Source organism: Dipteris shenzhenensis, chromosome 18 (genome assembly GCF_047967505.1).
Source record: "Dipteris shenzhenensis isolate YYH24624 ecotype China chromosome 18, Dip_SZ_1.0, whole genome shotgun sequence".
NCBI lineage: Eukaryota > Viridiplantae > Streptophyta > Polypodiopsida > Gleicheniales > Dipteridaceae > Dipteris > Dipteris shenzhenensis.
The window spans coordinates 51,213,579-51,241,295 of NC_141613.1; the positions used below are offsets into that span (position 1 = coordinate 51,213,579).

Consider the following 27,717-nt stretch of genomic DNA (forward strand, 5'->3'; position numbering starts at 1 on the left):
AGGCATAGAGACAAACTCCTAGGATGGACCCTAACTAGGATCAAAACATATGTGGTTGAGTAACACACCCACAAACTCAACCACTAGGTTAGGGGGGGAAAACTTTACAAAGGAAAAAAGCGTCTCTTCTCTCTATGTGTTTCGTACATGCATGAAACACAGGATTCCGACTCCGATTGTCAGTGAGAATTGGAGTAAGCTCCTCCAATGATGCATGTAGATCTGCCAACAAACGGCTCAACCAGATACATTCCACTGTCTTTGTACTCAGCTTCACATGATGAGATAACAATCGTTGATTGTTGCTTGCTCAACCAATAAATGCAAGTGTCTAAGAAAAAAACAATTACCACTGGTTGATTGCCTAGTATCAAAGTCCAGCCCAATCCGAATCGCTGTAAGCATGTAAATGCAAGTTACCCCCAATGGGAAATAGCAAACCCAAAGACCAAGTACCTTGCAGATATATGAAAACACGCTTCACGGCCTGCTAATGTGAAGTCTTTGTGTTGTGTATGAATCTGCTCAACGGGGATACTGCATACTAAATGTCTGACCCTCTATTACACAAGTAGATTAGGCATCTCACAGCCTAGCTGTAAATGGTGGCATCAAACGGCTCATTGACATGATGCATAAATAACTTAAGCTCTGGCTTCATAGGAGTTGAAAGGGACTTGCAATTCTGAAATATGAACCGTTCAAGCAAATTCCCAATGTACTTGGACTGCAATAAACCAATGCCAAGTGAGAGTTCTCTAAACTCTCGGGTAGCCTCCGCTACTCTTCGCCCAGCAAAGGCACGATGGATTGCTTGAGAGACTTCATGAATTCTATGTTGGGCATTGGGCGATGCACAGAGGTGGAGCCATGAGCATTCTAGCAGGGACGACAATGTCGGATCACTCTTTGATTGCGATGCATCTTCAGCAGCCCCATTGTGGTCTTCCGTAGAAGGGGTTGCGCATCCCCGATACTCCGTTACAGGAGGAGGAGGAGGTGCAACGCACAGCAGTGATTTGGTAGCAGTCAGATAGACACCCTCAGTACGGCCAGTTGGGTATTAGATGCAATCCAAAAGAGTAGTGCGGAGCTTCAGTCACAACAAGCACTTCAAAGACAACATACACTTCATGGCGTGCGAGAATTTAAGACAGGATCTGCCTTCCATAGAGCAGCTCAAGGAGCTAGGACCTGCCTCTCGGTGGCTTGTAGATAGGTATGAGAACACACAGCCTGACCTCTAGGCCACATAGATCCCCAAGGCCAAGTTCTTCCTACCTCCAAGGCTGATAAGATCACCAGGCAATTTTGCCAGATCACCGGCCCTTGCTTTGCAGGGACGCAATTACATTGCCTACAAGAAAAGGGTGGCTATATCCACTTGGACCCTGCTTTCAACCAAAAGTTGTCCCACTCCGATTCCCCACAGCCCGGAAGGCAGTCTAGACACACTCTCCTTCAGTAGCATGAGGACGCAGATGGATGCCCCGTCCACTAATAGGAGCTCTTGGACGCCCTCAAGGCCATCTATCCATAGGAGTGCCCAGGTGAGGACAGATTGACACCGGCTTTCTTCATGTTCTTATGGGGAGTACATCCACACTCCCCTATGTTTGCCCTTCCAGGAGATCTTCGACTCTGGTTTGCTTCCATAGTCTCTTAGCTGGGGGTGGATTTGTTTCATCCTGAAAGGGAAAGACCGACCAGACGTTTGACCGTGGCACCCGATCACCCTGCTAGATACCGCTTGCAAGATCTTAGCCAAGTTCGAGAGTCTGCGTTTGCGGTCCCACGTTACTGACATCATTCATGACACAAAGACAGGTTTTGTTAGCACCCTTGACAACATCGTCACCTCTGGGAGGCAGTGGATTGGGACCGAGAGCCAGTCTCAGCCTATAGTAGTCCTTCTCTTGGATTTTGAGAACTCTTACAACAGAGTGGAGTGGCCTTTTTTGGAGGGCACTATGTAGAGGATGGGCTTCTCGAACAATAGGATTAGGGGGATCTCGACCCTGTATATGGGAGTGAGGACTACTAATAAAATTTAGAATGCAAGGCTTCTCAAGGGCCTATGACGGATCTCGTTAGACCCGATGGTTGCGGCTGATATGACTAAAAGAACAGTATAGTCCATAGTACCCTAGTGGAAGTGAGAAGCTAAGTGAGATCACATAAGGAAATATCTAGTCTATAGTAATAGGCTTCACTCAACATAAGATAAGAAGCAGCTACTTGAGGCTCAACTCAGTGCCTTGTGCTAGTTCGTGCTAGTTCAAACTCTATACCTTAGCATCAAGACACACAGCTTCCTTCAACACTCAATAGGAGGTTGCTCCCCAAGGCTCCTGGCTCAAAAAACTATGTCCAAAATAGTCCCCTAAGTCTTAAAGGAGGATTCTATAACACCTATGCACATTTGATAAACATTACTCGAGGAAATCCCTTGACTAATCAAGTCTACTTGCATACCAAACAATTTTAAACCACTTGCTTCCCACAACCGGGTGCAAGTATTCTAATTATTCATTTAGCATCTAGCCTCGTCTGGTCCCTTTGTTCCTTGACCTTATCACAATTCATTCAAACAAACGATCAAACAACGAGTGAAAATAACCACGACAATGTGGGGATTAGTAGGAGTGGCAGTACTATATATATTATAGATCATCCTTCATTGGGTCGATCTCAGTTGAAAGGCAGGACACACTCTAGATTCCTATGGATTCAGATCCACCGGCGCAACTCTCGACAAGACCTATTCATTGCAATATGCTACGTCTCATTTTGCCAAGAAACTACGAGAGGAGGCTGAGGCGTCACCATACACAATCATATATCTGCAAATTACGCTTCCCTCACACATGAACTGAGCTTCCACCCTGGCCACGGGTCCAGATTTCTCTCATGTATTAGATCTGATATGATATGATTATGTTGTATTGATGGTGGGTGATGGTGCCCGCTTAGAGGCTCCATCCTTTCAGCTCCTTGTATTAGGCTTCTTTCAGTCTCATAGACTCTTTAGTCATTCAAAGACATTAATAAACGTTCGTTCTTTCTTTGTCTCTCTCTCTCTCTCTCTCTTTCCACTGTTGTAACTTGTGCACAAGTGCATGGTCACTTCTCTCAAAATTCTCTTAGTTGGGGAGGGCATTTGACAAAGGTTCACTAAAGCGATCTTCTATAAGTGAATATTAAAATCCCGCTTGAAAGTTCAAGTGCTTGCAACCACTTGTGACTCCCTAGCAGCTTAGCTAGTACTTGCTGAGTGCACAACTTGCACTCCCTCCCTTCCAAGAGGTACTTTGGATACTTGTACTTTTCTATTCCTGCAACTTGACATCTTGCTCATTGCTCGACAGGGAAGCTATAATAAGACTACTTCTAGTCTAAATGCTGAACTCAAAGATGCAACAGCTACCCAATGAAATGAAGTAAATAACTTAAACTATTCAAACCGGAGGCATATTTCCAGCAAAAAAGTGAGAATGAGCAAATAAAAATCCTATATTCACCCTAGTCATATATAGGGTAATGGTTTTGGGAGCTATCAAAGACTAAGGTGCTGGCACAAGAGATAAAGTAGGTAAATGCCATCAAATAACCATTTTGAGAGCGGATTATTATACCAACGGGAAGGATTTGCCAACTGCACATATGGATTGAAAATTGTTTTTTACTTTCTTGACATCATTGTAAAAGAACCAAAACTTAGGGAATAGATAGGACATTCTACATTGAACCATACTAAAAGAATAAAGGTGACTTTAAAGTCTTAATTATTAATGTCATAAGTTAAGCAAAGTCTGATGTGAAATAAGTTAATTTTACCTGATACTACTGACCTCAAAGGACTTTTCATCTTAATTCATCACAATATAGCCTTGGATAGTTCCCAGTCCACCCTGCACACACATTGGCCAGTATTTGGACAGATATTGTACACACCTTGGTGGCCATTTGCGGGAGCGTGCAGGGGTCTTCCCGGGCAGCCTCTACCAGTAGGACTATTTTCTTCAGGGAGTGGAGTCGCTCCCCTTTCTTCTTGGAGTCATCCATAGGGTTGAGGTCGCACTTTCAGCCTCAATCTTGGAATTTTTATAGCTCTCTTACAGGAGCTTGATTTTGCCCCACTAGGGGTTTGTTTTCTTAAGCCTTGCATGATGTACTTTCCCTTGAGCTTTGCACTTGAAGTTTCTTACGTACTTAATAGAAGTCCTTCCTTCGAAAAAAAAGGAAAAATCATCACAAAATTGGGATGATAGAAATTAAACTAAATTGTGAGCTGTCTTAGACTGTGATTGTTAATGTGGGTTACCTTCACCTATGTGGACCTGTGTGATTAAACTTGCAGAAATCTGGGCTATGCGGAGGCATTCTCTGCAGGATAAACTGTTAGAGCCTTGGCTGGGCAGAGAATCATGATTTAAAACCGCTAGGTGAACTGCTGCAGCTTAATAGATAATCAGCACACAGTAAAACAGAACAGGCAATCACCCCGCCCTCTGGTCAGCAATCAAAGAACCCCAGCTCTTTCTTTGCAGCTCTTTAAAATGAAATAAAGAAAAGTTGTGCTTCCTTTCGCCTCATATAAACGAAGGAGGCATCAAATTCCAACAATGTATTTACCTGCCATGTACCAAGGTTAAGCCGTCCATTGGTGATTGGGATCCTACATCAAGGAGAAAAGATATCAAAATGAATCCCAGTACTGCATCAATATTGAAGTCATACATCCCTGGCTACTCGTGTCATACAGAATCTTTGATCATGCTGCCGACTCAAAGTCGAAAAGGGAAATAATCCCTTACAAAATTACTAGTGATCGGCTCCTTAAACATCCCCCTGCATAAAAAAGTCGCTTGGCATCCTGGGGCTGCTTGCAGAAAAGGCTACACAGTGTGCAATGATTACAGAGATCTCACCAAGGCCATATTAAAAATAGGTTTCCACTCCCCAAGATTGATAACTTGTTGGATGAACTTGAGGATGCTCAGTTCTTCAATAAGGTAGATTTGAAGTCAAGATGCCACCAGATCAGATTGAAAGAGGGTGATGAGCACTAGACAGAGACTTCCACACAAAAAGGGGCTTGTATGAGTTCAAATTGATGGCATTTGGACTGACTCATAAACCAGCCACCTTTCAAATACTGATGAACGTGATATTGCAGCCATTTCTATTCTGTTACGTGTTGATTTGTTTTTATGACATCCTCATTTACAACAAGAGCACATTGAGCATGTCAAACAAGCGCTGGAAATCTAAGGTTGCACTAGCTTTGCTATGGCCAACAATTGCACTTTTATGGTAAAAGAGGTTGAATACTTTGGGCACATTGTGAACAAAAATGGGATTCGAGTGGACCCTTCAAAGGTAAGTGTGTGACGGAGTGGCCACAGCCATGCAATCCCAACCAATTGAGAGGATTTTTGAGCCTTGCCTCCTCCTACTGGCATTTTCATGCCAAAAGGGCAGCCTGTCTCACGGATCTCTTGAAGAAAAATGTTTTCTTGTGGTCAATGGAAGCGCAAACCAGTTTTGAAGATCTGAATTTGCATTGACTCATGCCCCCGTGTAGCTATGGCTTGATTTTTCAAGGTCATTTATTGTGGAGGTAGATGCCAATGGCAAAGGATTGGGAGATGTTTAAGGAAAAAGCATGGTGTCCTAGCATTTGAACATAGAAGTTCGATGACAAAGCTCTCACTTACCATCTTTATGACTAAGAGATGTTGCCAATTCCACATGCCTTCAAAAATGCCATCATTACACGTTATGGGCCTTATTTTAAAGCCCGGGAAATTGTTGTATATATTGTGTATGTTGCATATCTCACATGTAGGAGCACTAGTAGGTGGGTGGGATTAGCACTGCTAAGCACTAGTCTAGGCCCGTGTGGTCTGATTGTGGGTCTTGGGAACTAGCAACAAAGTGCATGTGTTGGAGAGATGAGGACGAAGGAGACTGAAGGAAGCACTTGGAGACAAGCGCACTCTACTAGAGTCTTCATGACAAAGGTAGTTGTTGCAAGGCGGCTAGAAGTTTGCATGAGCAAGCACCAATAAAAGGGTTGTTAGCTACACCCGGTTCTGTGGATTACTACAAGACATCTTTTGCTGAATTGGAAGGCGCTAGAGGGTGATACCATGTTTGGGATGAGCCAAGAATGGATAAAGAAGAAGCAGGATAGGCGCTCAAGGTGCGGAGATAGGAAAAAGCAGGCAAATATAGGAAAAAGTAAGTCACCATTTCTAGAAAAAGCAGCAGTTACTATTTTCATCATAACTTTTGATTCCAAACTTGGAGTGAGGAGCTCTTTTTTAATGCAAAGCTGGGATTGCGATCTACAACTTTCTAGAAGTTGTCAAGATCTAAAATCCATGATATTAGAGGCCAAAAATCTGATTTACGTAGGGCCATCTAGTTTTTTGTGCAAGCAACCCTGTTCTTTGATGTGAGAGCTGTTGGTAGCGAGACAGAGGGGCTGCTTTTGGATTGCAAGGGAAGTTTGGTGCAAGAGAAGGCCGTTTTTTGCATTGAAGGGCTGTTTGGGAAGGAATTCTGTCACAAGAGAGCTAAAGGAGCGGCTGATTGAGTATGGGGAGCAGATTGGAAGGTTTCCTAGGCTTCAACAATTGAGAAGAAAGATTTTGCACAGAGTTTGGGGCTGGAATCCAAGGTGTTGCTGTGAGGAAGATCTTGGGGCTGCCAAGAGCTTTCCGTAGTTTTTACACGCTGCTGTCAGGTGGTTGCCGAATTCATGTCAGAGGTTGTTTTTGGGCATGAAGAGAAGGTATTTGTGAGATTTGCATAGAGTTTGGAAGCAAGTTGTGGAAACAAAGTGACAAATTGTTAGCAAGCTAACAAAGTGTAAACCAGGGACACTTTCAGAGGTTCTATGGGTGCAAGTTGATATGCTTGATCGGAAGAGAGCTTTCTATCTAATCATGTGGGCGTTTCCCTACAAGTTCTTGTGTAACATAACACAATGTGTGATTTGCTGAGTGGTAGTCTTCTTGCTTAAGAGTTCATGGGTTTTGTGGTTTCGTGAGAAGTTGATGTGTGCTCTATGCTCAAGCGGTATATTAACATGACATGTCTATGAGGCTTTGAAGGCAGTCTCAGGTCGCTCTACCCGTCTTATCAACATATGACAACAAGATCAAAGTCAAGACTGATCACTTGGATGCTTTCTTATGCATCCTAGCTTGTCAACCAAGCAAAAGAGGTAGTTGGTCTCAATGCAGTCATAAACCTTTGATATTGAATACTAAAAAGGGCAAAGAAAACGTCGTGATGGATGCCTTATCGAGAATGTGGCCTTGCACATTACTTGATGTCTCCACTATCTACCAATATTGGATACATGGCATTCAAGAGGAGTATATGCAGAACTTGATGGCAGCAGCCATATTCTCAGACTTGTAGGACCCCTCATGTCCAAATCATCCCAAATTTAAATGGCACAATGGCTTATTGTGGTCCTAAGAAAAAATTATTTGGTTCCAGACTCGCAATATATAATATCAGTGTTGATGGAGACGCATTTATCCATATGTGCATCACAGAGACCTATAAGAGGATAAAGTAGAGTTTCTTTTGGGAGGGTCTTTGGAGAGATATGGTGCACAATATATTAATGAGTGCTTGCCATGCCACCAAAATAAAGTGGACAGTAAACTTTCACCTGGGGAGTTCAAGCAGCAGGGGGCGCTTTCTTGAGTACAACGCCCAAAAAAAAAAAAAAGTTCACCTAGTTGGTTGTAACCATTACCCATTTCAAAAGCCAAATGGGAACACATAGATATGGATTTCATCACTAGGCTGCCTAGAAGGCCATTTCATCCCTACCAAGACATAGTATTCAGTATCTTAGGTTTGCCTGGTAGTTCATTGATCATGTGTTCACGCATCACTGTGGGTTTTCTCAGCCACAAAGATGTAAAATTTTTTGTCACGAAATCATACATCTCCCAAGAAATAAAGAGAAATCTTTCTATTATTGACTCTGGTCAAAGAAAGTTGACTTCGGTTAACTAGAACAAGTTTAATTTTCCTTTGAGTTGCTCTCGTTAAATAACAATGTGGTGATGCCCACAAGGGACTAGGATTAGTCCAAGAACTAGAATGCATGCATTAGGCTAACCTCTAATGGGTTAAAGTGTTGCATATTGTTTGTGCAAGGTACAAGACTTTGGAGAGTGGAGAACCACAAGACAAGTGGTGCCCCAATTAATGAAGGGCCCACTTGAGCTAAAAGCATTAAAGGTGCCCCACTCTATGGAGAAAAGCACCAGATTTTTGGGAAAACCCAAGATTTTGGAGAAATCTTGACTTTCTAGAGAAAAGCACCTATTTTAGGCAAGACAAGCAGGCCCACCTTTCTAGCTGGCTGGCCTAATCTATAAATTGTACCAAGACTCTACTCCCACGTGCCCCACCTTTTACAGAGAGATTTTTATGGCAATAAAATCCTTCGGGGGCTCAGCGCTTACTTCCCCTAGTGCCGTGTTCTTGTTCTCTCTCTCCCGCTCCCTATTGCAGTTCAAGTTCCAGCTTCATTTGTTAAGTTTTCTTTGTTGAATTAAGTTTCCAACCAGTCTTCAAAATCATTTTTGAAGTGCGAAGTTCTCATATTTGCTTCAAATTGAATATTGAAGTTGTGTTTTAGCTCAAGAAAGGTTTCAGTGGTATTAGAGCTCAACTTCGTCACTCTCCTTGCACAATCATCCCAAGCTCAAGGAGACTGTAGAGGACAGCTGTAACTTGGAGAAGGTAGCTTGTACCCAGCAAGAAGAGAGGATTCAGTGCCAAGAATTTAGTCAAAGAGTTTCTAATTTAATCACCTATTCAGCCCATTTAGATAGCAATTTCAAAGCAGAATATTGAGGCAAGGAACTCCTGATTTGATCGCAATTCCAGGCAGAGCTTTTTCAGCCCCATCAGTTCCTTCACTCCTTCAATTCAGCTACAAAAGCAAGTGAATTCCAACCCGCAAGCAGCTCCTGTTATTGGCGAATCTAGGCCTGGAGAATTCAGCTCTGTTCTCCACTCCGAACAGCAAAATTTTCAGCTCCAACCAGCTTCAAATCTCAATGATTTGAATTCTATTTTGCTTGATGTATCAAACAGCAAGTTCTTTGACGCATTTTAGCAAGAGAGTGTTGATTTCGATTGAAAGTTTGTTGCTCCCTCTGTTTGCGATCCAGGCCAGGTTACTTTCTAATCAACGATTCAATGTTTCTGTCTATGAATTGTGACTAGCAATATTCAGATTCAGTCCTGCTCAGACGTGATTTTGGCTGTACACTCACAATCTTAGTTAACACAAGTTTTCTTATGATAGTGGACGAGAATCTCTTATACACCAAAGCTCAGCGACATACCAGAAAGTTATAGCATGGTTCAACTCATGGGAATCTCCATGATGTTTGAACTAATTTTTTGAGAATCTGCCCCAACAAATTTTGGAGAGGTCTATTGTTTCAAGAACAGAAAATACTTATAGTTCAAGAATGGTTTGAAAATTTTTCCTCGAGGCTAAGACTCCAGTTAAGAGGGTGTGTAATCAGTTTTCACATGGCTATTTTTCCCGAGTTATATAATCTCAAGCTCTGGAAGATTTCTTTAATAATGTCTCAGATATTTTGTTTCTATTATGGAACCAGTTTCTTCTATTCAGTCAAGATTATGGACTTGCAATTTTGTGATTACAAAGGAGAATGGATATCTTTCGTGGACATTGAGAAATACATAGTTGAGTTTATATCATCCATGATTTTATTGGTCTCTCACTTAAATCCAAATTAATCAGAACATATGATGGCAGAGGTGGATTTTAGTCTTTCTTACCATTGTCCACAAGTTTTACAACATTTTCAGAAAGTAAAGAAGATCAACAAGGTTTATCACATGCTTTCATGGCGTTTTCCATCTCAAAGATTGTCTAAGGCCAGCTTGACATTAGGATTCAAAGATGTTATGGGTAGCTTCGTCATGAAAAGAAAAGAGATGCTTTTTTAGTCTAGAGTCGGTCTCCTTTTCAAAGAAAGTTATCATAGAAAGCAAGCTGCTTTTTAAGATCCAATGTAGGAAAACGGTAACTTTTATAAGGTTTCTAAAGAAGATTTGGAAAGACTACCAGAGATGTTGTCATCGACATCTAAGGCTAAGTATCTCTTTCATGTCTATCAATGTAACATGCAACGGTAATCTGATCGTGTAATTCATAGCAAGACCTTATTTAAACCTTTAGCGAGGAAGAGAACTGAATGAGGAAAGAGGGCCTGGAGGCCCCCTATTTATAGGGCTTTTGGGGCTGGTTGGCTGGCCCCATACAGGCAGCCCTAGGCCCCATAAATGCCAGCCCTAGGCCCCATAAAGGCAGCCCTAGGCCCCATAAATGGCAGCCTAGGGAGGGGTGCAGGGTAGCCTATAAAGGCAGCCAGCCCTTCCCCTGCCATTCTCTTCACTTGTTCCAGCCTTGAGGGGGCCCAAAAGGGCTCCTATCCTAGGTTGGACCTAAACCTATCCCTAAACCTAAGACGGAAACACTACCCTATGGTTCTCCAGTGGGTACTAGTGAACAGGACTGATCTTTTGACTTGACCTAAGGCTGAGAGACTGACTTACGTAACTTGTGCCTGACTGTCCCTGGACAAGGGCTCACAAAGAAGTCACAGCATAGGACAAAATCTCCTATTAGGGAACTATTACGCACTTGTCAATGTAGCCAGTGTATCACTTTGCACCCAAGTGCAGGGGTGCATATGACATTCCCTCCTTCTTAACTTGGCGGTAGGTTCATTGCTTCCAAGTAGTCCGCCAATATCTGGAGAAACTCCTGGGAAAAATCTTTGTCCAACCACACTGCTTCATGGGTACCTCGATCATAGTACTTGGTGTAAAACTCCCGGATCCTGCGTCCTGACCCATGCTTGAATTTATGAAGAAGGATCTGTTTTGGCTGCAAAACTTCGGCTTCATCAAGAATTTCAAGTTGTTGCTCGTCGAAAATCTCTGAAAGAGGAGGTCCAAAAGATGGCTTCAACCAAGCTACATGAAACACATTATGCATAGTACAATTGAAGAAATCCAAAGAAAGGTGACCGAACTACTCGACAAAGGTCACATTCGGCCCAGTCGCAGCCCTTTCGGATCTCCTGTACTACTTGTGGAAAAAAAGAAGTCAATGCGCCTCTGCATCGACTACCGAGCCCTCAACAAGCTCACTATCAAAAACAAGTATCCATTGCCTCGCATCGATGACCTCTTCGATCAACTTCTACACGCAACACAATTCTCAAAGATTGACCATCTTCGTTCAGGTTATCATCAAATTTGCATACGAGAAGGTGATGAGTACAAGACAGCTTTTCGAACAAAGTATGGACACTATGAATGTTTGGTCATGTCTTTTGGGTTAAACAATGCCCCGGCCACATTCATGACACTAATGAACGACATCTTCAGGCCTTTCCTCGATAAGTTCGTCATCGTTTACCTCGATGACATCCTCGTTTTCAGCAGATCCCTACATGAGCACAAACAACATCTTCACCAAGTTTTTGAAGTTCTCCGCGCAAATTCTCTCTACATCAACATTGAGAAGAGTGAGTTCTTCAAGACCCAACTCGAATATTTGGGACATGTTATTTCAGCTCAAGGCATCTCTGTGGATCCCAAGAAGGTCGAGGTAATCCAAAACTGGCCTACTCCTAAGAATGTTCATGATGTCCGCTCTTTTCTCGGATTGGCAAACTTCTACCATACAAAGGTCTATCAGTTTTCCGAAATCGCAGCTCCTATGTCCGAATTATTGAAAAGCACAGCAGTTTTTCAGTGGCTTCCCGAAACCGAGTATAGTTCCCAACAACTCAAGCAAGCACTCACTACCACACCAGTTATGGCTATTGCTGACCCAAACCTTCTATTTGAGGTCATGACCAACGCTTCCGACATCGCTACAGGAGCAGTCTTGATGCAAGAAGGCAGAGTTATTGCTTTTGACAGCCATAAACATTCTGATATCCAAACCCGATACCCGGTTTATGATAAGGAGTTTCTTGCCGTTGTACATGCTTATAGCTCTTGGAAACATTATCTCATGGGAGCCGACTCGGTGGTCAAGACAGACCATCACTCTTTAAAGTATATCTTTACTCAACCACTCATGAATGCTCGACAAGCACGCTGGGTTGAGTTTCAGGCCAACTTTCACATGACCATTGAGTACATTCCAGGACTACGCAATGTAGTTGCAGATGCTCTCAGCAGGTTAACTCTAGCATCAGCTATGGTAATCTCTACATTATCTGTGGATGTTCCGAATTCATTCAAAGGGAAGTATTTCAATGATAAAGACTTCGGCACAGCAGTACAAGTTCTTTCAAAAGATCAACCTTCGACTTCCAAACAGAAGATTTTCTCATCCTATTCTTATACGGACGACCTTCTGTATTATCAAGATCGCGTCTGTGTACCACATAACGAGGATGTTCGACGTCTTTTGTTAAAAGAGCATCATGTAGTTCCTTATGCTACCCATCTAGGCATCAATAAGACTTATAGGTTACTCAGTGCAACATACTACTGGCCTCAGATGAAAAGCGACGTCATCAAAATGGTTACATCTTGCTTATCTTGTCAACAAATGAAAGCAAGCCGACGACTTCCAACAGGACTTCTTCAGCCTCTTCCAGTTCCAACTGAAAGGTGGGAAAGTATTTCCATGGATTTCATTACAACACTACCACGATCCTCCAGAGGCAACACTCAGATTATGGTAATTGTTGATCAATTGTCCAAAATGGCACACTTTGTTGCTTGCAAAAGCAGTGCACAAGCTTCGGACATCGCCAAACTCTTCATACAACACATCTTTCGACACCATGGATTGCCCAAGAATATCATATCCAACAGAGATCCTAAGTTTACCAGTCACTTTTGGATTTCATTGTTCGAATCTTTGGGTACAACTCTACTGTTCAGTTCAGCCTACCACCCAGAATCAGATGGCCAGACTGAAAGAGTCAACCAAGTTCTGGAAGAAATGCTTCGACATTATATTCAGTCACGCCTAGCAGCTTGGGAAGAGTATCTACCACTCCTTGAGTTTGCTTATAATAACTCTTTCCATAGTGCCATCAGCATGACTCCATTCCAAGCAGCTTATGGACACACTCCGATTGTACCGACGAATTTTGTACTTCAACATCGAGTGGCCCTAGCTGATCAACTGGTTCAAGAAATGCAAGACATTCTACTCCAAGTCAGGGATCATATGCGAAAAGCGCAAAAGCGGTATCAACAGTCTGCCAACAAACATAGACGTCACCTGGAATTTAACACTGGTAGCCCCACATCGCTATAAGACGGTTAAGTCTGAGTTTTCTAAGTTGCGACCAAGATACTATGGACCTTTCTGGATCATCAAGAAAAATTCACCTTTAAGTTACAAATTGGAATTACCACCATCATGGGGTAAAATCCATCCGACATTTCATATTTCTTAGCTAAAGACGTACATTCCAGGTGATGAAGCAGTTCCTCCTGCAGGTGATTATGTCCCAGAAATCGAAGACGATTATGTTCTTATTCCTGAGCGTATTTTGGACCATCGACAGCGAGAGACTCAACATCGACTTATCACAGAATTCCTTGTTCTTTGGCGAGATCTGGACGACTCTGACGCTACTTGGCAATCTGATGAAGACTTACAACAGTACCCTGACATTTTACAACAGTATTTTCAATTTACCGTGATATTTTCTACATCAATTCATTATCTCCACCAGGGTCTTCTTTGAGTGGGAGGGGATGTCACGATCTGTGACGTATTCCTTTCTCTATATCTAGACTTATGGATGGTTTGATGAATGGACACCTGTGGAAGGGTATGCCCTTTCGACGGGACACTTCCTATGAGGCACAACCCTTCCCAAGAGACATTCTATGGAAGAGACACTTCTATTGTAATGTACCCTCTCATCAAGGGTCACACCCTTCACAAGGGGTACACACCTCTTCATGCACATACACTTTGGAGTACACACCTTTTCATGTGTGACTCTTCACTCTCTATATAAGAGAGGATGACACACTACAGCTTCACTACAGATACTCAAGCAATACAATTATTCCTTGTTCTCTGCTATTTCAGTCTCCTTTCTGTTCCTTAGCACATTTCTAAATATAGTAAATCTAGGATTTCTTACAGGGCTCCCACCCATACCCCCTAGGGGGACAGGGCCTATGAGACTCAGGTTTTCGAGACCCTAGACTGCACCCTTTGGAACTGTAATGGCACCTTATGGTCAGATCCAGGAAACTTCTCGGAGTCTTATACAAGACGAGACATAGTCTTTTACACGGAGACACACCAGATACCAGAGCGTCCACTACCGATAGTCAATGGCTACACATGGGAGTCAGCCTTCAGGGATGCGACGAGGGATACAGGAGGAGTCCGAGGATCAGGCAGGGTCGCAGTATTGTACAAGTCTTTCCTCGCTGGAGCCATCTCCATTGAGAGGAAGGACGCACACTCCCGATTCATGTGGATCCGGATCCGACGCACAGACACCCGTGACCTTTTCATAGCAATGTGCTACTTCCCACTAGACACATCCCACTTCACCAGAGTGGCACGAGAAGAGGGTGAGACATCGCCATATGCACCCTTACATCAGGATATCCCAAACCTTTCAGCCCGTGGGGAAGTTCTCCTTGTTGGGGACTTCAACGCCAAGACGAGTACGCGACAGGCACCACTCCTGGACTTCCGAGATGACTCTATCATGCTTCCAGACATGGACCTAGACGGAGCAGGTATGACTAGGACCTCATCGGACCGACACGGGCCTGTTACACCATATGGACACGCGCTCCTTGATTTGGGCAGGATGCATGATCTCATCATCTACAACGGGCTTGACCTATGGCCCTCCTCAGGTGGTTTTACTTGCTTCCCACACGGGGGGGGCACTAGTGTAGTAGATTACATCATGGGATCACCTTCACTTCATGTATCACCGACTTCACCGTAGCACCACTCCCTCCAGGAGCTGATCACACATACCTATTCTTCACTATCGCCACCCCATGCTTAGCCACATCACACACACCACATAGAAAGCACGACACCTACCACAACATACACTTTGATCACATACCACTCACCGGCCTACTCTGGACACCTAAACAGACTCCTAACCTACATCGATCACATACCACTCATAGATCAAGGACGCGACATTGAAACTGCACAATGGCCGAGCTAAGGATCACGAGGGGCTATGCACTGAGTTTATCGCATATGGGATCGACACGTTAGCCCCGATCCTAGCAAAGCTATTCAATGACGTTGTTTGCCTTGGCTTCCCCCGCACTTGGACACTCAACACCATCACCCCCATCCACAAGGTAGGGGATCCCATGGACATGAGTAACTACAGGACTATCATGATTGGACATGTGATGTCCAAGATCTATGCAGCTGTATTGGATGCATCGGTCAGCCTGTTCGCAGAGATGAGAGGGCTCAGAGCAGAGGGTCATGCCGGTTTCAGGCGAGACCATGGGACTATGGATCACATACTCACACTCAGGAGTGTCATTGAGGAGGCCAGATCACGGAAGGAGAGGGTATACTGTTGTTTTGTGGATTTCCGCAAAGCCTTTGACACAGTACCTCGAGCTCGTCTTATCACACGCCTACAGACACTGGGATTGATCAGGACATCATCTGGGCAGTCATGGCACTATATGAGAGAGTCTCAGGCCGAGTTCGTACAGGCACAAGTTGGACAGATGAGATCCTGAGTACCATAGGGGTCAAACAGGGTTGTCCCTTATCACCGAACCTGTTTGGCCTCTACATCGATGAGCTTGAGACTTTCATGGGGACATTCGGAGGGACGGTTGCTCACTTGCTGGGATCATCATCAGGATTCTTCTTTATGCAGATGACGTGGCACTCTTGTCGTCCACACCCGAGGGGCTCTAGCGACACGTGGATGCACTGCAGGCTTTTTGTTTATCCCATGATTTGGAGGTCAACCTTGGCAAGACCAAGGTCATGATCTTTAACACCTCTCGAGCAAACATGCAACGGAAACAGTTTACTTTTACTTTAAGTGGGTCACCAGTTGAGATCGTATCCTCATACACTTACTTGGGGGTCATCTTCTCTGGCCCGATCTTCACGATGAGACCAGCGATGCAGGCCAGACTGAGCAGGGGATACGCCTCACTGGCTCGACTAGAGAGACAGTGCTTTCACTCCCACTTCCACGACCCTCGGACCAAGGCTCTTCTCTTCGACTCCTTGGTCCGACCAGCCGGTATGTATGGCAGCCCTTGTTGGGGGCCTGACATGTCAGAGATAGAGTGGACACGAGTGGAGCGCTTGCAGATCCTCATGCTCTCACGGCTGATCCGGGGGAAACCGTCTGTACCACATCACATCATTCAAGCCGAGTTTGGTGCTTCTCCACTCCAGCTAGATGCAGCCTTTCAGGCCATCACATATCTACACCGGATTAGATCATATGGGGACTATACATCAGGGAGACAGAGGTTGCCATGGTTGGCTCTCGATTCCTCCATGAGGTTGGCAGCAGAGGGAGACGAGCGATGCTGGTATGCACGGACTCACAGATGGTTTGTGAGACTAGGGTTCCACATCGATAGGATACCTCGCGGCCTTCATTCATGAGGGAATCCGACATAGAGAGTACTTACTCAGGCGACAGCGCTTGGCCACATCATCAGACACCTCTCAAAGCAGGATCACAGAGTTCTTCCCATTGAGTGACATTGATCGCCCAATCTCTAGCCGCCGACGTGACAGAGACCCTGACCCTACGATCGCAGCACGACACACGAGACATCGAGGGGACACACAGATCACTCTGGGGGACCTCCCGTCATTGTTTAGACCCGGGATACGTCCCATGGGAGTCACGGTGGCTCTGGTCTTGTGTCGAGCCTCGTCCAAGAGACCAAGACGCACGGCACCCCTTGACGGGCACCAGCATCCCATCACCGGCTATGCACCAGCCAGGGGGACATGACATACAGAGGATTCCGCTCCGCTCCAGTCCTTTTCTTTTCATTGTTACATCCAGATGTAATTGATTATGTATGATCAAACTTAGGATTCAGCACGGGTGATGATGCTCATTTCAGTAGCTCCACCCTTACTGTGAGTTGTATCAGGTTTTCTTTCAATCTCATAGACCCATCGGTCTTCCGAAGACTCTAATAAAATTTCTTTCTTTCTTTCTTTCTTTCTCTGGGCTAGGTGAGGTTAAGATCCTAGAAAGCTCACTTCCCAAGAGTCATGATTTGGGGTGTGATGAGCCTATATGAGTCAAGTAGAGGGAGTACACACCCAGGAGGTTTGTCAAATTAGATTGAGAGGACGATCAGAGTGAAGTAGGGATGCCCTCTTTGGGCTCTACATCGAGATTACGACCTTCATTGACCGCCCGAAAGGTGAGGGATCACTGTTAGAAATGACCCAACAGAGGGTATGCACAGTGGAAGATTGATAGAATTGCCTAGGAGCTCACACACTCTGGTGTGGGGTGTGGAATCACAACCTTCTTCACTTAATGTGCATAGATGTGCAAGCCAGTAAATAGACAATACTCAGAGACAAATATCGAAGCAACTCTTTATATTTCCGTCCGTCCACAAAGTAGGACATGATACAATACCAAAAGGTTCTCCTACTAGATGTCAAGCACTTCTAGATCTCTGAGCCCGCGTGCTCCACCTCGAGCGTATGTAAACTCTCTGTCCAGAGTGGTTCTCTCTACCTTACTGCCTATAGATCAGCCTAGGTAGGCAGCACTTACTAGCTCAGTCTGCAGCTCTCTGTAGGTCTCCTTCACCCCCTGGGAGTAGGCCCAAGAAAGCCCTAACTGCTGCTCCTGTCTGCTGTAGGTTTGCTGCTCCAGAGGATATTGATCACAACACCTCGCTGCCCTAGAAGACTGCCAAGGTCCAGCCTCTAGGGAACTCAGTCTGCAGCACACCTTCCACTCTCCTTCACCCCCAGTGTGAGGCCCAAGGGAGTGGCTTCTGGCTGCTCCTGTCTGCTCCTGCTCTTGCTGAATGGTTGGATGAATTATGAGGCCCAGGGCCTCTCCTTTTATAGGCCCAAGGCCAGGTCAAAATAGCCGACTCAGTCTGGCTGAAAACCGACCTGGTTGGCTGCCCCTACCAGCCCAACCAGGGCCCTATATAAGGGTCTTTACCAGGCCCTTTACAGCCTTTGGTCCAGGCAGGGACCCAACCCTCTTGACCAGCCTAACCAAGGCCTGGTTGGCTGGCTCAACCAGCCCTACTGTAGGCCGACCTGTTTGCTGATCTGTCCCGCCAAATTCCTGCACCATCTTTAGGGTATGTTGCAGGCCATGTGCCTACCCACACGTCTCACTAGATAGCTTGCCATGTAGGCACCTGTACCCCGAGATATCCTGCCATCTTGTGCTGATCCAGACTGCCTCTTCCAGGCCAGATCTATGCCATGTATGTATCGCCATGTGTTGCAGCCACTTTGATGCCTCCAGGTACTTCCTTTTTCTCTCTGATCTCTGCCCCCATGGCAGCCATCTTGCTGCCCATGTGGCCATCCCTCAGGACCCAAGTCCACCCCCCCCATGCTCTCCTCATATGGGGGCTTACAGATGGGAGGTGACCTTTCCAACAATCACTGCTAGCTGATTTGATGATACAGATATTGCTATACACAGACGATATAGTCCTCATATCCTCCTCAGCAGCAAGCCCATAGAAACACCTAGATGCTTTAGACGTGTTTTGCAAGGAGAGGCACTTGGCACTCAACCTTGGCATGACCAAGGTCATGATTTTCAACACCTCACGGATAGTACTTCATTGACACATCTTTTACTTACCTAGGGAGATCGTGCAATCCTACACTTTTCTAGGAGCAATCTTCACAGGACCGGTTTTCACGATGATTCAAGCAGCCAGGGCACGGCTTACACGAGATCAGGGAGTTTTGGACCGATAAGAGCAACAATGCTTTTAGGCACACTTCTACGACCCCCCCGACAAAGGGATACTGAGGCCAACAACCATGTATGCAACCCTCCTCTAGGGGAGTGATCTCTCAGTGACTGACTAGAGGAGATTTGAGAGACTACAGGTGATTATCGGATCCCAGATGGTTTCAAGTAAGCCTCCAATTCCTCATCAAATAGTACAGGCAGAGTTCGCCATGACACCGCTCCAGATTGATGCTATCTTATGGACTGTGACATTTCTTCATAGGGTTTGGGCTTGCCTAGCTAGAGATTACTGAGGTTGGAACTAGAGTCATCCAAGAGACTAGCAGATATGAGGGGTTAGCACGGCATGGTATGCCAGATGGTTCGCCAGTCATGGTAATCAACACGCCCTCCTCATGAATCTATACCCTTCTCCTAACCTGTTCTATCCCTTTTTCTGTAAATAATTAAGTTTGCTTTCAACCAATACAATGCACACATCTACAAGAAAGATACCCGTTCAGATCATCTATGGTCGATCCCTTACTTCTCTTCCTATTCTTGGAATGCAAACTCAAGAAAATATTTTTGCTGCTAATCAATCAGTCGAGGATTCTGGCTCATCTTATGCAAAAGTCCAGACAGCCATTCAAAAGACTTGAGAAATGAAGAAGGTAGCTGCAAATAAAAGACAAGGCCTATCAGTTCAAAGAAGGCCAATGGGTCTTACTGAAATTTGAAAACGCAAGTTGAAAAAAAAGGAGGGACAAAAGAGATCTATCTAAAGTTCCATTCAAAGTATTGACAGCTCCACTTTTAGTGCAATACAATCTTTTAGAGCGCTGCAATATATACGATGTCTTCCATACGGGTTTGCTTAAGCCCTTCATAAGGGATGCACTTCAAGAACCAATATATGAAGATCTAGCAAATAGCAAGAACAATGAGATACTTTTGAGTTCTAGAACAAAAAGTCTTCCATTAGTTTGTCCAAGGAGACGAGGAAGCATCTACAGAAGTTCAAATGTTTTCCGTCCACAAATGCTATAATGTTTCAACAATATCCAGACATTCTTGACACCTACATAAGGAGTTATTTTAGTTGAGATTGACTGCACCAAAGCTGAAGGAAATGTCACATCCAATTTCTTGGTTATTATACTTGTGGGGTGTGATTGTTTTTCCTCGTAGAGATGCGTCTTAGTTCCCTGTCTGTAAGTAAGAAAAATAGGTACATCTATTTTGGCAATCATGCCAAATCTAAGATGTGAATGGCTAAAAACATGCAATCATAAGAATGAGTACTGAACCCGTGCTTTGCACGGGAAAAGATGCATAAACATCCTCAACCACTCCCCATCTGAAGGTGGATGTTTGATTCTTAAGTTTTGGCTAAGTCTTAACCCATGGCTCTTAGACCTTCCATCTCCTCCTTTCATTCCATTAACCTTCCATCTCCTCCTTCCTCCCGAAGGTGACCTTCCGTCTCCTCCATTCCATTGACCTTCTATCTCCTCCTTGCCCCTAAATCTGCCTCTTGTCTTTCCACCTCCCCCCTCTAAGCCTCCAAGCTCCTTCTTTGTGACACGTAGCAGGCTCTTCTCCTCCAAGATGCCACGTGTCCTCTCCTATATCATATCGTACTGATGATCACTCAAACATAGTTTTAGAGTCTTTGATTGTTTGATAGATTAGAGGACTGAATACCATAGTCAAGTAGGGGGAGATTTAAAAGGGATCCAACGTGACTTTAAATTAGTACCTAGTATACGGGTGACCTTACCTTAGGAACACCCTAGGTGAGTCTATATCTATGAATGAGCTATGGGCTCATTTGTAGGATCCCTCAAGATGGACTCTTTGAGCTACCAAGACCTACAACAAGTCTACGCCAAGTCTTATCCTAGCACCTAGATTGGTGGATTCGTGTGGTATGGGGCACAAGGGCTGTAGCCATGCATAGGCCAATGTTTGATGGCTTTGATACCGTGATGGAAAACAAAGTTTGATTCACAAAAGGGAAGTGGAGCATTAGCTAAAATACATAAAACTGGCATTGCCAATGATGCCTGACAATTGGTCCATGCTTTTATTGGATTTGAAGGGGTGGCTTTGGCACCCATGCCATGTATATCACGTGTACTTTAACACGTAATTAAAATTCTGATTATGTAACACACTTGCTGCAACAATCACACATACACACTCACACATACACACTCTAACCTTACATGCTCAATTAATCTTTCAGATAGGACTTAGCACATAGCATGCACATATGCTGCAAATGTCTCATCAAGCCCTATAACTTGGGCACATCTCTCCTGCATTTGAAAAGTTTCTGGCAGCATTATTACGGCATCTAATAGATGCTCATGTCTTATAAACTCCTCGGAGAGTCAATTAGATTGTTGCACCTAGTTCCACTTAGCATCAATTGATATTACCTTCAACCCTTTCAGGACACATTGTGCAGACATGTCCCATATTGCCAATGAAGACAAACCTAATTCCCATTTGAGCTTACTCATCTTCAATAAACGTTGCATGAGTCAGCAACAAAAAGAAATTGCATAGTATTGACCTTAATCTTTCCTCCTCTTGCATTGAGACAAGAGCCAATACCTAGCCAGGTACCTTAAGGCTTAAGCGCACAGAAGGTTTTGACCAAACAGAAATGACAGATAGAAATAGCCGTTTCTCCATAGAAGCAAGAGGAACCAGGCACATACGTAAGAGAACATCCAAACATTGAAGACTTGATATGTGCTGGCATGTCATCAGGGCCTGCAAAGATAGGAAGCATCATCATGCAAACGTAACTAAATGTGAAACATGCAGTTAACTCAGCTCATCATCTTGTGCCCTCTAATTCCAATTACTGGCCCTGAATCTCAGATTATGTTGTTACTGTCAAGAGAGCCATTTATAGCAGTAAAACTGCTGTAAACCTTGATATGCATGCTGTACCTTCAATGGTATGCTTCCAGGGGGCCGAATATCCCTGCAAATGCAAGGAAAAATCAAACTCAGACAACTGTTGAGATAATTAATAGCATAGCCATGAACATGAAGAACCAGAATAGTCACCTCAGGTACGATTCGTTTTAAAAACGTCTCTGTATCAGCCAGAACATCCGCATCATAGTTCTCATTGATCGTCAAAGAGGCACTTGTATGTTGCACTAGACATTCCAAAGGACCACACAATAAATTGACTCATTCCAGGGAATTTGGAGAGAGAGAGAGAGAGAGAGAGAGAGAGAGAGAGAGAGAGAGAGTTAGTTTTGGTTGGGGGGGGGGTCTTAATTATAGCTTCATGTGCAACAATAATATTTCAGCAACCCAAATGGAAGACTTGAAGCTAAGTGTGTCTGGGCCTCACAAAAAAAGTGGGCCAGGCCACATTTGAATGATGATATGTCACTTTCAATGCCCTCAAGAATCTGCACAATAAGCCCCCGAGAAAGGAGGTTTCATGTCAGCACAGATGTTTGCAAACAAATTACATGTACACCAGGAATACATAACTAAAATTTCCATTCCAGATTAACCACCCCATATTTTAAGATGGGAACTGAAAAGCACATCATATTCCAAACAGCAATATATCAAAGAATACCTGGATGCAATATCTTAGGCCAAAACCACTAGTTATGCTAAGAACAAACCTGTCACATCTTTCAATAACTCAAGGAAGGGATACTCCACACAAATTACCTGTCTCTTATAAGGGATTAACCTCCCACAAGTAGTTTCATAGAAATATCTTATTACAACTAGAACTTTAGAGCATTGAAAAATTAGTATTCAGGGACGCACCATTCAACTCATATAACACAACTCTCATAGTCATGATGACAATCAAAAATTTTGAACCAAACACTGGAAACTTCCTTGCTTTATTCTCAAAGTTTCCTCAGTGATGAACTGGTACAGCCTTTTACTTACTGCTAAAAGGTCGAACCTTTCCATTTCTAGTTTATTCACTCCGTACAAGGTTCTGGAAATACCCACCAGATTTTCTCTAAGTAATGAGATTAGCAGCCTACTGTTAACCATTCTTTAGCAGTGAAACCACTGCTGCTTACTGGCTTTCGTAATTAATGATATAGCATTAACAATATTGTTTATTAGGAAAGCCAGTAGCTATATCATTGATTACATTCACCACAATGATTTCTTTTGTCCACTGTGTACAGTAAAGAGGCGTAACAGCCTACCCCTAGTCATTATAAAATTTCCCATTGCAGCAGAGGAGAGGGGATTGTCCAGAAAAGCATAGACCTTACTCTTATTCCCACAGCTGTGGCAGGCAGGTACCAAGAGGCAAGGTAGTTTTGGGCAGGAAAAGCCTGTTTGCAGCAGCTCTAGGATGCTAGAGTCACCTCTTGAAGAGCTGCAATGAAGTTTTTGTGACAGCCAGGGCAGCATGTGGGAGGGGAAAAAGGAGTGCACTTGAGCTGGTAAGAGTAGAGGTGAGTACGAGGAACCAAGAAGGCTAACTACAAGCGGATTAAATAGAGATGTTGGCCACTGTATCCAAATCTCATCTCTTGCCTCATTCTGTAGAGAATACTAGACGAGAGTTCATCATTTCCATACTGGTTATACCCTTAATTAACCTTGTCACACCGTTTCCTAAGGCCCATTCTACACTGTTCTAGGCAACAAACTTACCAAACCTTCCTCGTGAGGTTTTGTTTCGACATAGAATGAACATAATGATGCCTTTCACCATCATCGGAGCAATTTAGGCTCTTAATTACAGTCCGTTTACTAAGGGAACACGGTTCAACGTTATATATCTAGATGAATCCACGAATCTCATCCTCTAAAACCACAACACATAGTGCAGCTTTAATCTCGTGATAGTCACTCATAAGGTTGAAGCAATAAACTCCATCATGCATAGCAAGGACTAGCTACTATGAGATCCCCACTAACAGCATCATCACCCAACAGTGGGTGTAGGCCACAATCGTATCCTCTCAAACATAAAAATCCACACACGCACACATAATTGAGTATCTATTTATACAAAGGTCTTCATACTGAGTTTTTGTCGGCACTCTGGAGGTGAAGGGCAAACTCAGTCGCCGTGACAAAGGCTAGCACTTAAGGAGAAGGCTAGTAAGTCCACATTCTCTTCATTCACGCTACAACTGCTTGTGAAGACTATACGATTTCATTTTAGTCTCTCCCAGACAAGCATCTAAGCAAAAAAATGCTTAGACAATCTAGCTAATAGGGCAACGCACCATTGACGTCATCTGCGTCCAATAGTGGGTGTAGACTCAGTCGTGACAAAGGCTATCACTTAAGAAGAAAGCGAATCAAAAAGTAGTCCACATTCTTTTCATTCAAGCTACAACTGCTTGTGAAGACTATACGATTTCATTTTAGTCTCTCCAAGATGAGCATCTAAACAAACAAATACTTAGACAATCTAGCTGATAGGGCAACGCAACCTTAAGATAGAAATAATGTATCGCAATATCAGCAGGCCGCAACATGGACAAAACTTCACAAGATGATACTTGCATGACTACTTGATGTTATTCATACCACCTTTAATATAGTACTTGAATGTAGTTCTGCTATAATGATTTGGGGCTGAGCTGCTATACTCCCCCATAGACTCTCAGTTTCTCACTGATTTTGATGATTTTGGTGTGCATTTTGTCCCATAGACCCATGAGGTCTCCTGTGGAAGTTAATCTCTCTCTCTCTCTCTCTCTCTCTCTCTCTCTACACACACAATTTTTTTTTTGGGCAAATTTTTTTTTGCATTTACATTCATAGCTGTCCCAAAGTGGGACAGCTACTACTCATAACAAAATACAAGTAAAAGCAGTAAAACCTGCTCCAGAAAAGATCAGCTCGTACAAAAGAACTAAAAACATTCATAAAACACTGGCCGCTGAAAGATCTCCCATGCAATGCGCGTCCTATAGAGAACCAAGCAGGGAGAAACGGAAGAAATGATAAACATCCATTGCAGAGTGTCTAGAGATCCGAGAAGTACAAGCATGATATAAGGACCACCAATAACGACACCCACTGAAAAACTGAATGTAGTCAGGGGTACTAAAAGCAATACGAGGAAAACGGGCACAAAGATAAGTCCCCAATCTCGGAAAAAAGTCATGGGCAACCAGGCAAGTCCAGAGAAGATACTCCTAACGTATAGAGCTTACACACACATAAGAGAATGTTATGGGGACAGGATAAATAACTTGAAAAATTTGCTGGAGCAGCTAGCAAAAAAACTAGGGAGTTAAGCACCACAACAAGGTACTAGGGCTAGCGCACAAGCTAGCTCATCAGGTACTCACGACACAGCAGGCTTTGTAAATCTACTTTCACTAGATATAAGGGATCACTATTAGTTAATAGTGATCGCCAGTCCTATAGATCCTGAAGGGTCTCACACGGACTTTAATAGAATCAAATCATATCTCCTCTCTCTCTCTCTCTCTCTCTCTATCTATATATATATATATATATCACCCACGCAAGCTCCTGCAGCTCCCTCCCGCCTGCTGCTGCCTCCATGCATCGCAACCTGCCCCTTCCCACCTTCTGCTTCCTCCACACCTCGCCATCCTGACCTGCCCCTGCCTCTCCATCGCGACCTGCTCCACTACCTCCATTGTGACCCTCTCCCCTCCTGACTCTCCATTATGGCTTGCTCCCCTCCACTGTTCGCCTCTCCTTCCATCTGGAAAAGAGCCCGATTTTTTGGCTGTTTGCACTCCCTCACCGTCAGTACCCCCCCTTCTCTGTTCACCTCTCCATTCGCCTGGAAAATAGCAGGTTTTTTGGGCTGTTTGCACTCCTCACCGCCATCACCCCTCCTTTTGCTGCTCGTCACTCCATTGGCCTAGAAAACAGCCCCTTTTTTTGGGCTGCTTGCCCTTCCTCACAGTCAACACCTCCCCAGCTCTTTGTTTGCCTCTCCATCTGCCCAGAACAGCCCGTTTTTTTGGGCTGTCCGCCTCCCTTTCTAATCTTTCTGTTCAACTCCCCCCATCCCTTCCACCAGCCCGTGGTAGGGGAGGAGCCATATCACTCAAGCAAGAAAAGAGGCTTCCCCATGGCACATGAGGACTCTCGAGGAGACTGGTACGTCAGTTGACGACCCTGAATCCAATTCAAATGCTCCCAAGAGAGATTGTGAGCTCATAGTCACCAGGCCAACTTTGTAGACTCTAGCCTTCAAGAGCATAAAGTATTTACTCACGTAAAAGAACTTTTAAAAATTCAAGTACGGGGCTTCTTGCATTGCAAAGCATTATGGCTCATATGGATTCTAGACGACATGGGTACTTCATAAGGCTCATATGGAGCTTAGATGACATGGGTATTTCAACCTCGAATAATTATTGTTCATGCTCAAACAAAGCACATGGAGGTTCACTATCAATTTGAACGAGAAACGATCATAAGCAAAGGCATCAGTCTTGTGTCAACCAAGGAGAATGCTTCAAACATCTTCACGGAGGCGCAAAGCGCACATTAAGGCGGATTGATAGACAATCCAGCAGTGTCAGAAATGAGACAACGTACATCCTAATATCAGTCCACTTGAGGAGTTGGCTCGACACTGGGATTAAGACCCTACCATGCAATCTGCCAATACGTTCAGCACGGTGTCAGAGCCAAAAACAAGCAGGCCTTTGGATCAAGGACTAGCTTGAAAACGTGATGTGGCATGCAGCTCCACAGAATCTAAGATTTCTCCAGGAAGCCTACGGGGCTACAAATACAGCATCGACATACATTAATCCCACTGTCTATGGACAGTGCTTCACGACAAAAAGGTTCCAACTTTATCGACGCAACAAAGTGCAATCGGGAACGCACCTTAGAGGTGACGAGATGGCACCCTCGCTCGTGAGGAGGTAAGACGATAGTGCGCTGTACCCAATTGGTCGCCATAAGAGCCTGCTACTTGATTTCTCAGCTTGACGATTTTAAAGTGCGTCGTTCGAAGTCTGCAAATTTGTAAAGGCCGCCCCGTTCCTGCACACGTGTGTACATGTGCGTGCTCTCTTGAAACACTGGTCAAATATTTGAAAGTCAAATATTTGTTCCCTTTCAAGTGTGAAAATACATCAATGGATGTCATACTCATTTCTATTATGAATGCCTCTAAAAGCCATCTAACATTAGCCTACCTCTAAAACATAGCATCGTTGGCTCACAATTGCTTGCCTCCAGCTCATAAAGCACTCTTACGACGAGGGAGAATGACGAGGGAACATTTCATACCAAACATATTATTGCCAAGAAATGCCTTGGAATATGAACATGGAAGTGTTATGCATTATGACTTCAGGACGTAAGGCAAGCATGTAAGTCATGTCATCGATGGTTATAGATTACTCATATAGTCCATATTAAATGTCATTGAACTTTGGCATCATGTTCTTCAAGAGCTTTATGTTTTGTGAACATTCCAAGTCCTAGTCTCCTTTGAAGAAAACCTTCCCACATTTTATACTGGCCATTCTGACTCTACTTTAAGTAGGCTCTCTTTGGCGGTCTTCATTTGGTCATGCCACTTGTTCATGAATTCTTCCACATTTGGATCATCAACTTGTTTCACTCCAAAAACCAAGTTTATTGGGATGATTACCTCTTTACATATTGTGAGCTCAAAAGGAGTAAAGCCCAA

General features: G+C 44.0%; 1 protein-coding gene across 5 annotated transcripts in view; it reads right to left on the reverse strand.

The window, feature by feature from the left end:
• LOC147891388 (secondary thiamine-phosphate synthase enzyme) overlaps positions 1–27,130 on the reverse strand; it is a 36,263-nt gene extending 9,133 nt beyond the window's left edge. Inside the window, exons 1-6 of one of the 5 annotated variants that reach the window (XR_015542610.1) lie at positions 26,904–27,130; positions 22,420–22,480; positions 22,125–22,219; positions 22,005–22,038; positions 21,660–21,821; positions 4,636–4,678 (exon numbers count right to left, since the gene is read on the reverse strand). Coding sequence is in view for 4 of the 5 variants with exons in the window: in XM_087389588.1 (XP_087245714.1) it covers positions 21,673–21,821; positions 22,005–22,038; positions 22,125–22,219; positions 22,420–22,480; positions 26,904–26,978 (414 nt within the window). In the remaining variant the exon portion in view is untranslated. The remainder of the gene's footprint in view (positions 1–4,635; positions 4,679–21,659; positions 21,822–22,004; positions 22,039–22,124; positions 22,220–22,419; positions 22,481–26,903) is intronic. The other 4 variants (XM_087389587.1, XM_087389588.1, XM_087389590.1 and 1 more) reach the window with 4 other exon arrangements.
• Between the last annotated feature and the right edge of the window lie 587 nt (positions 27,131–27,717).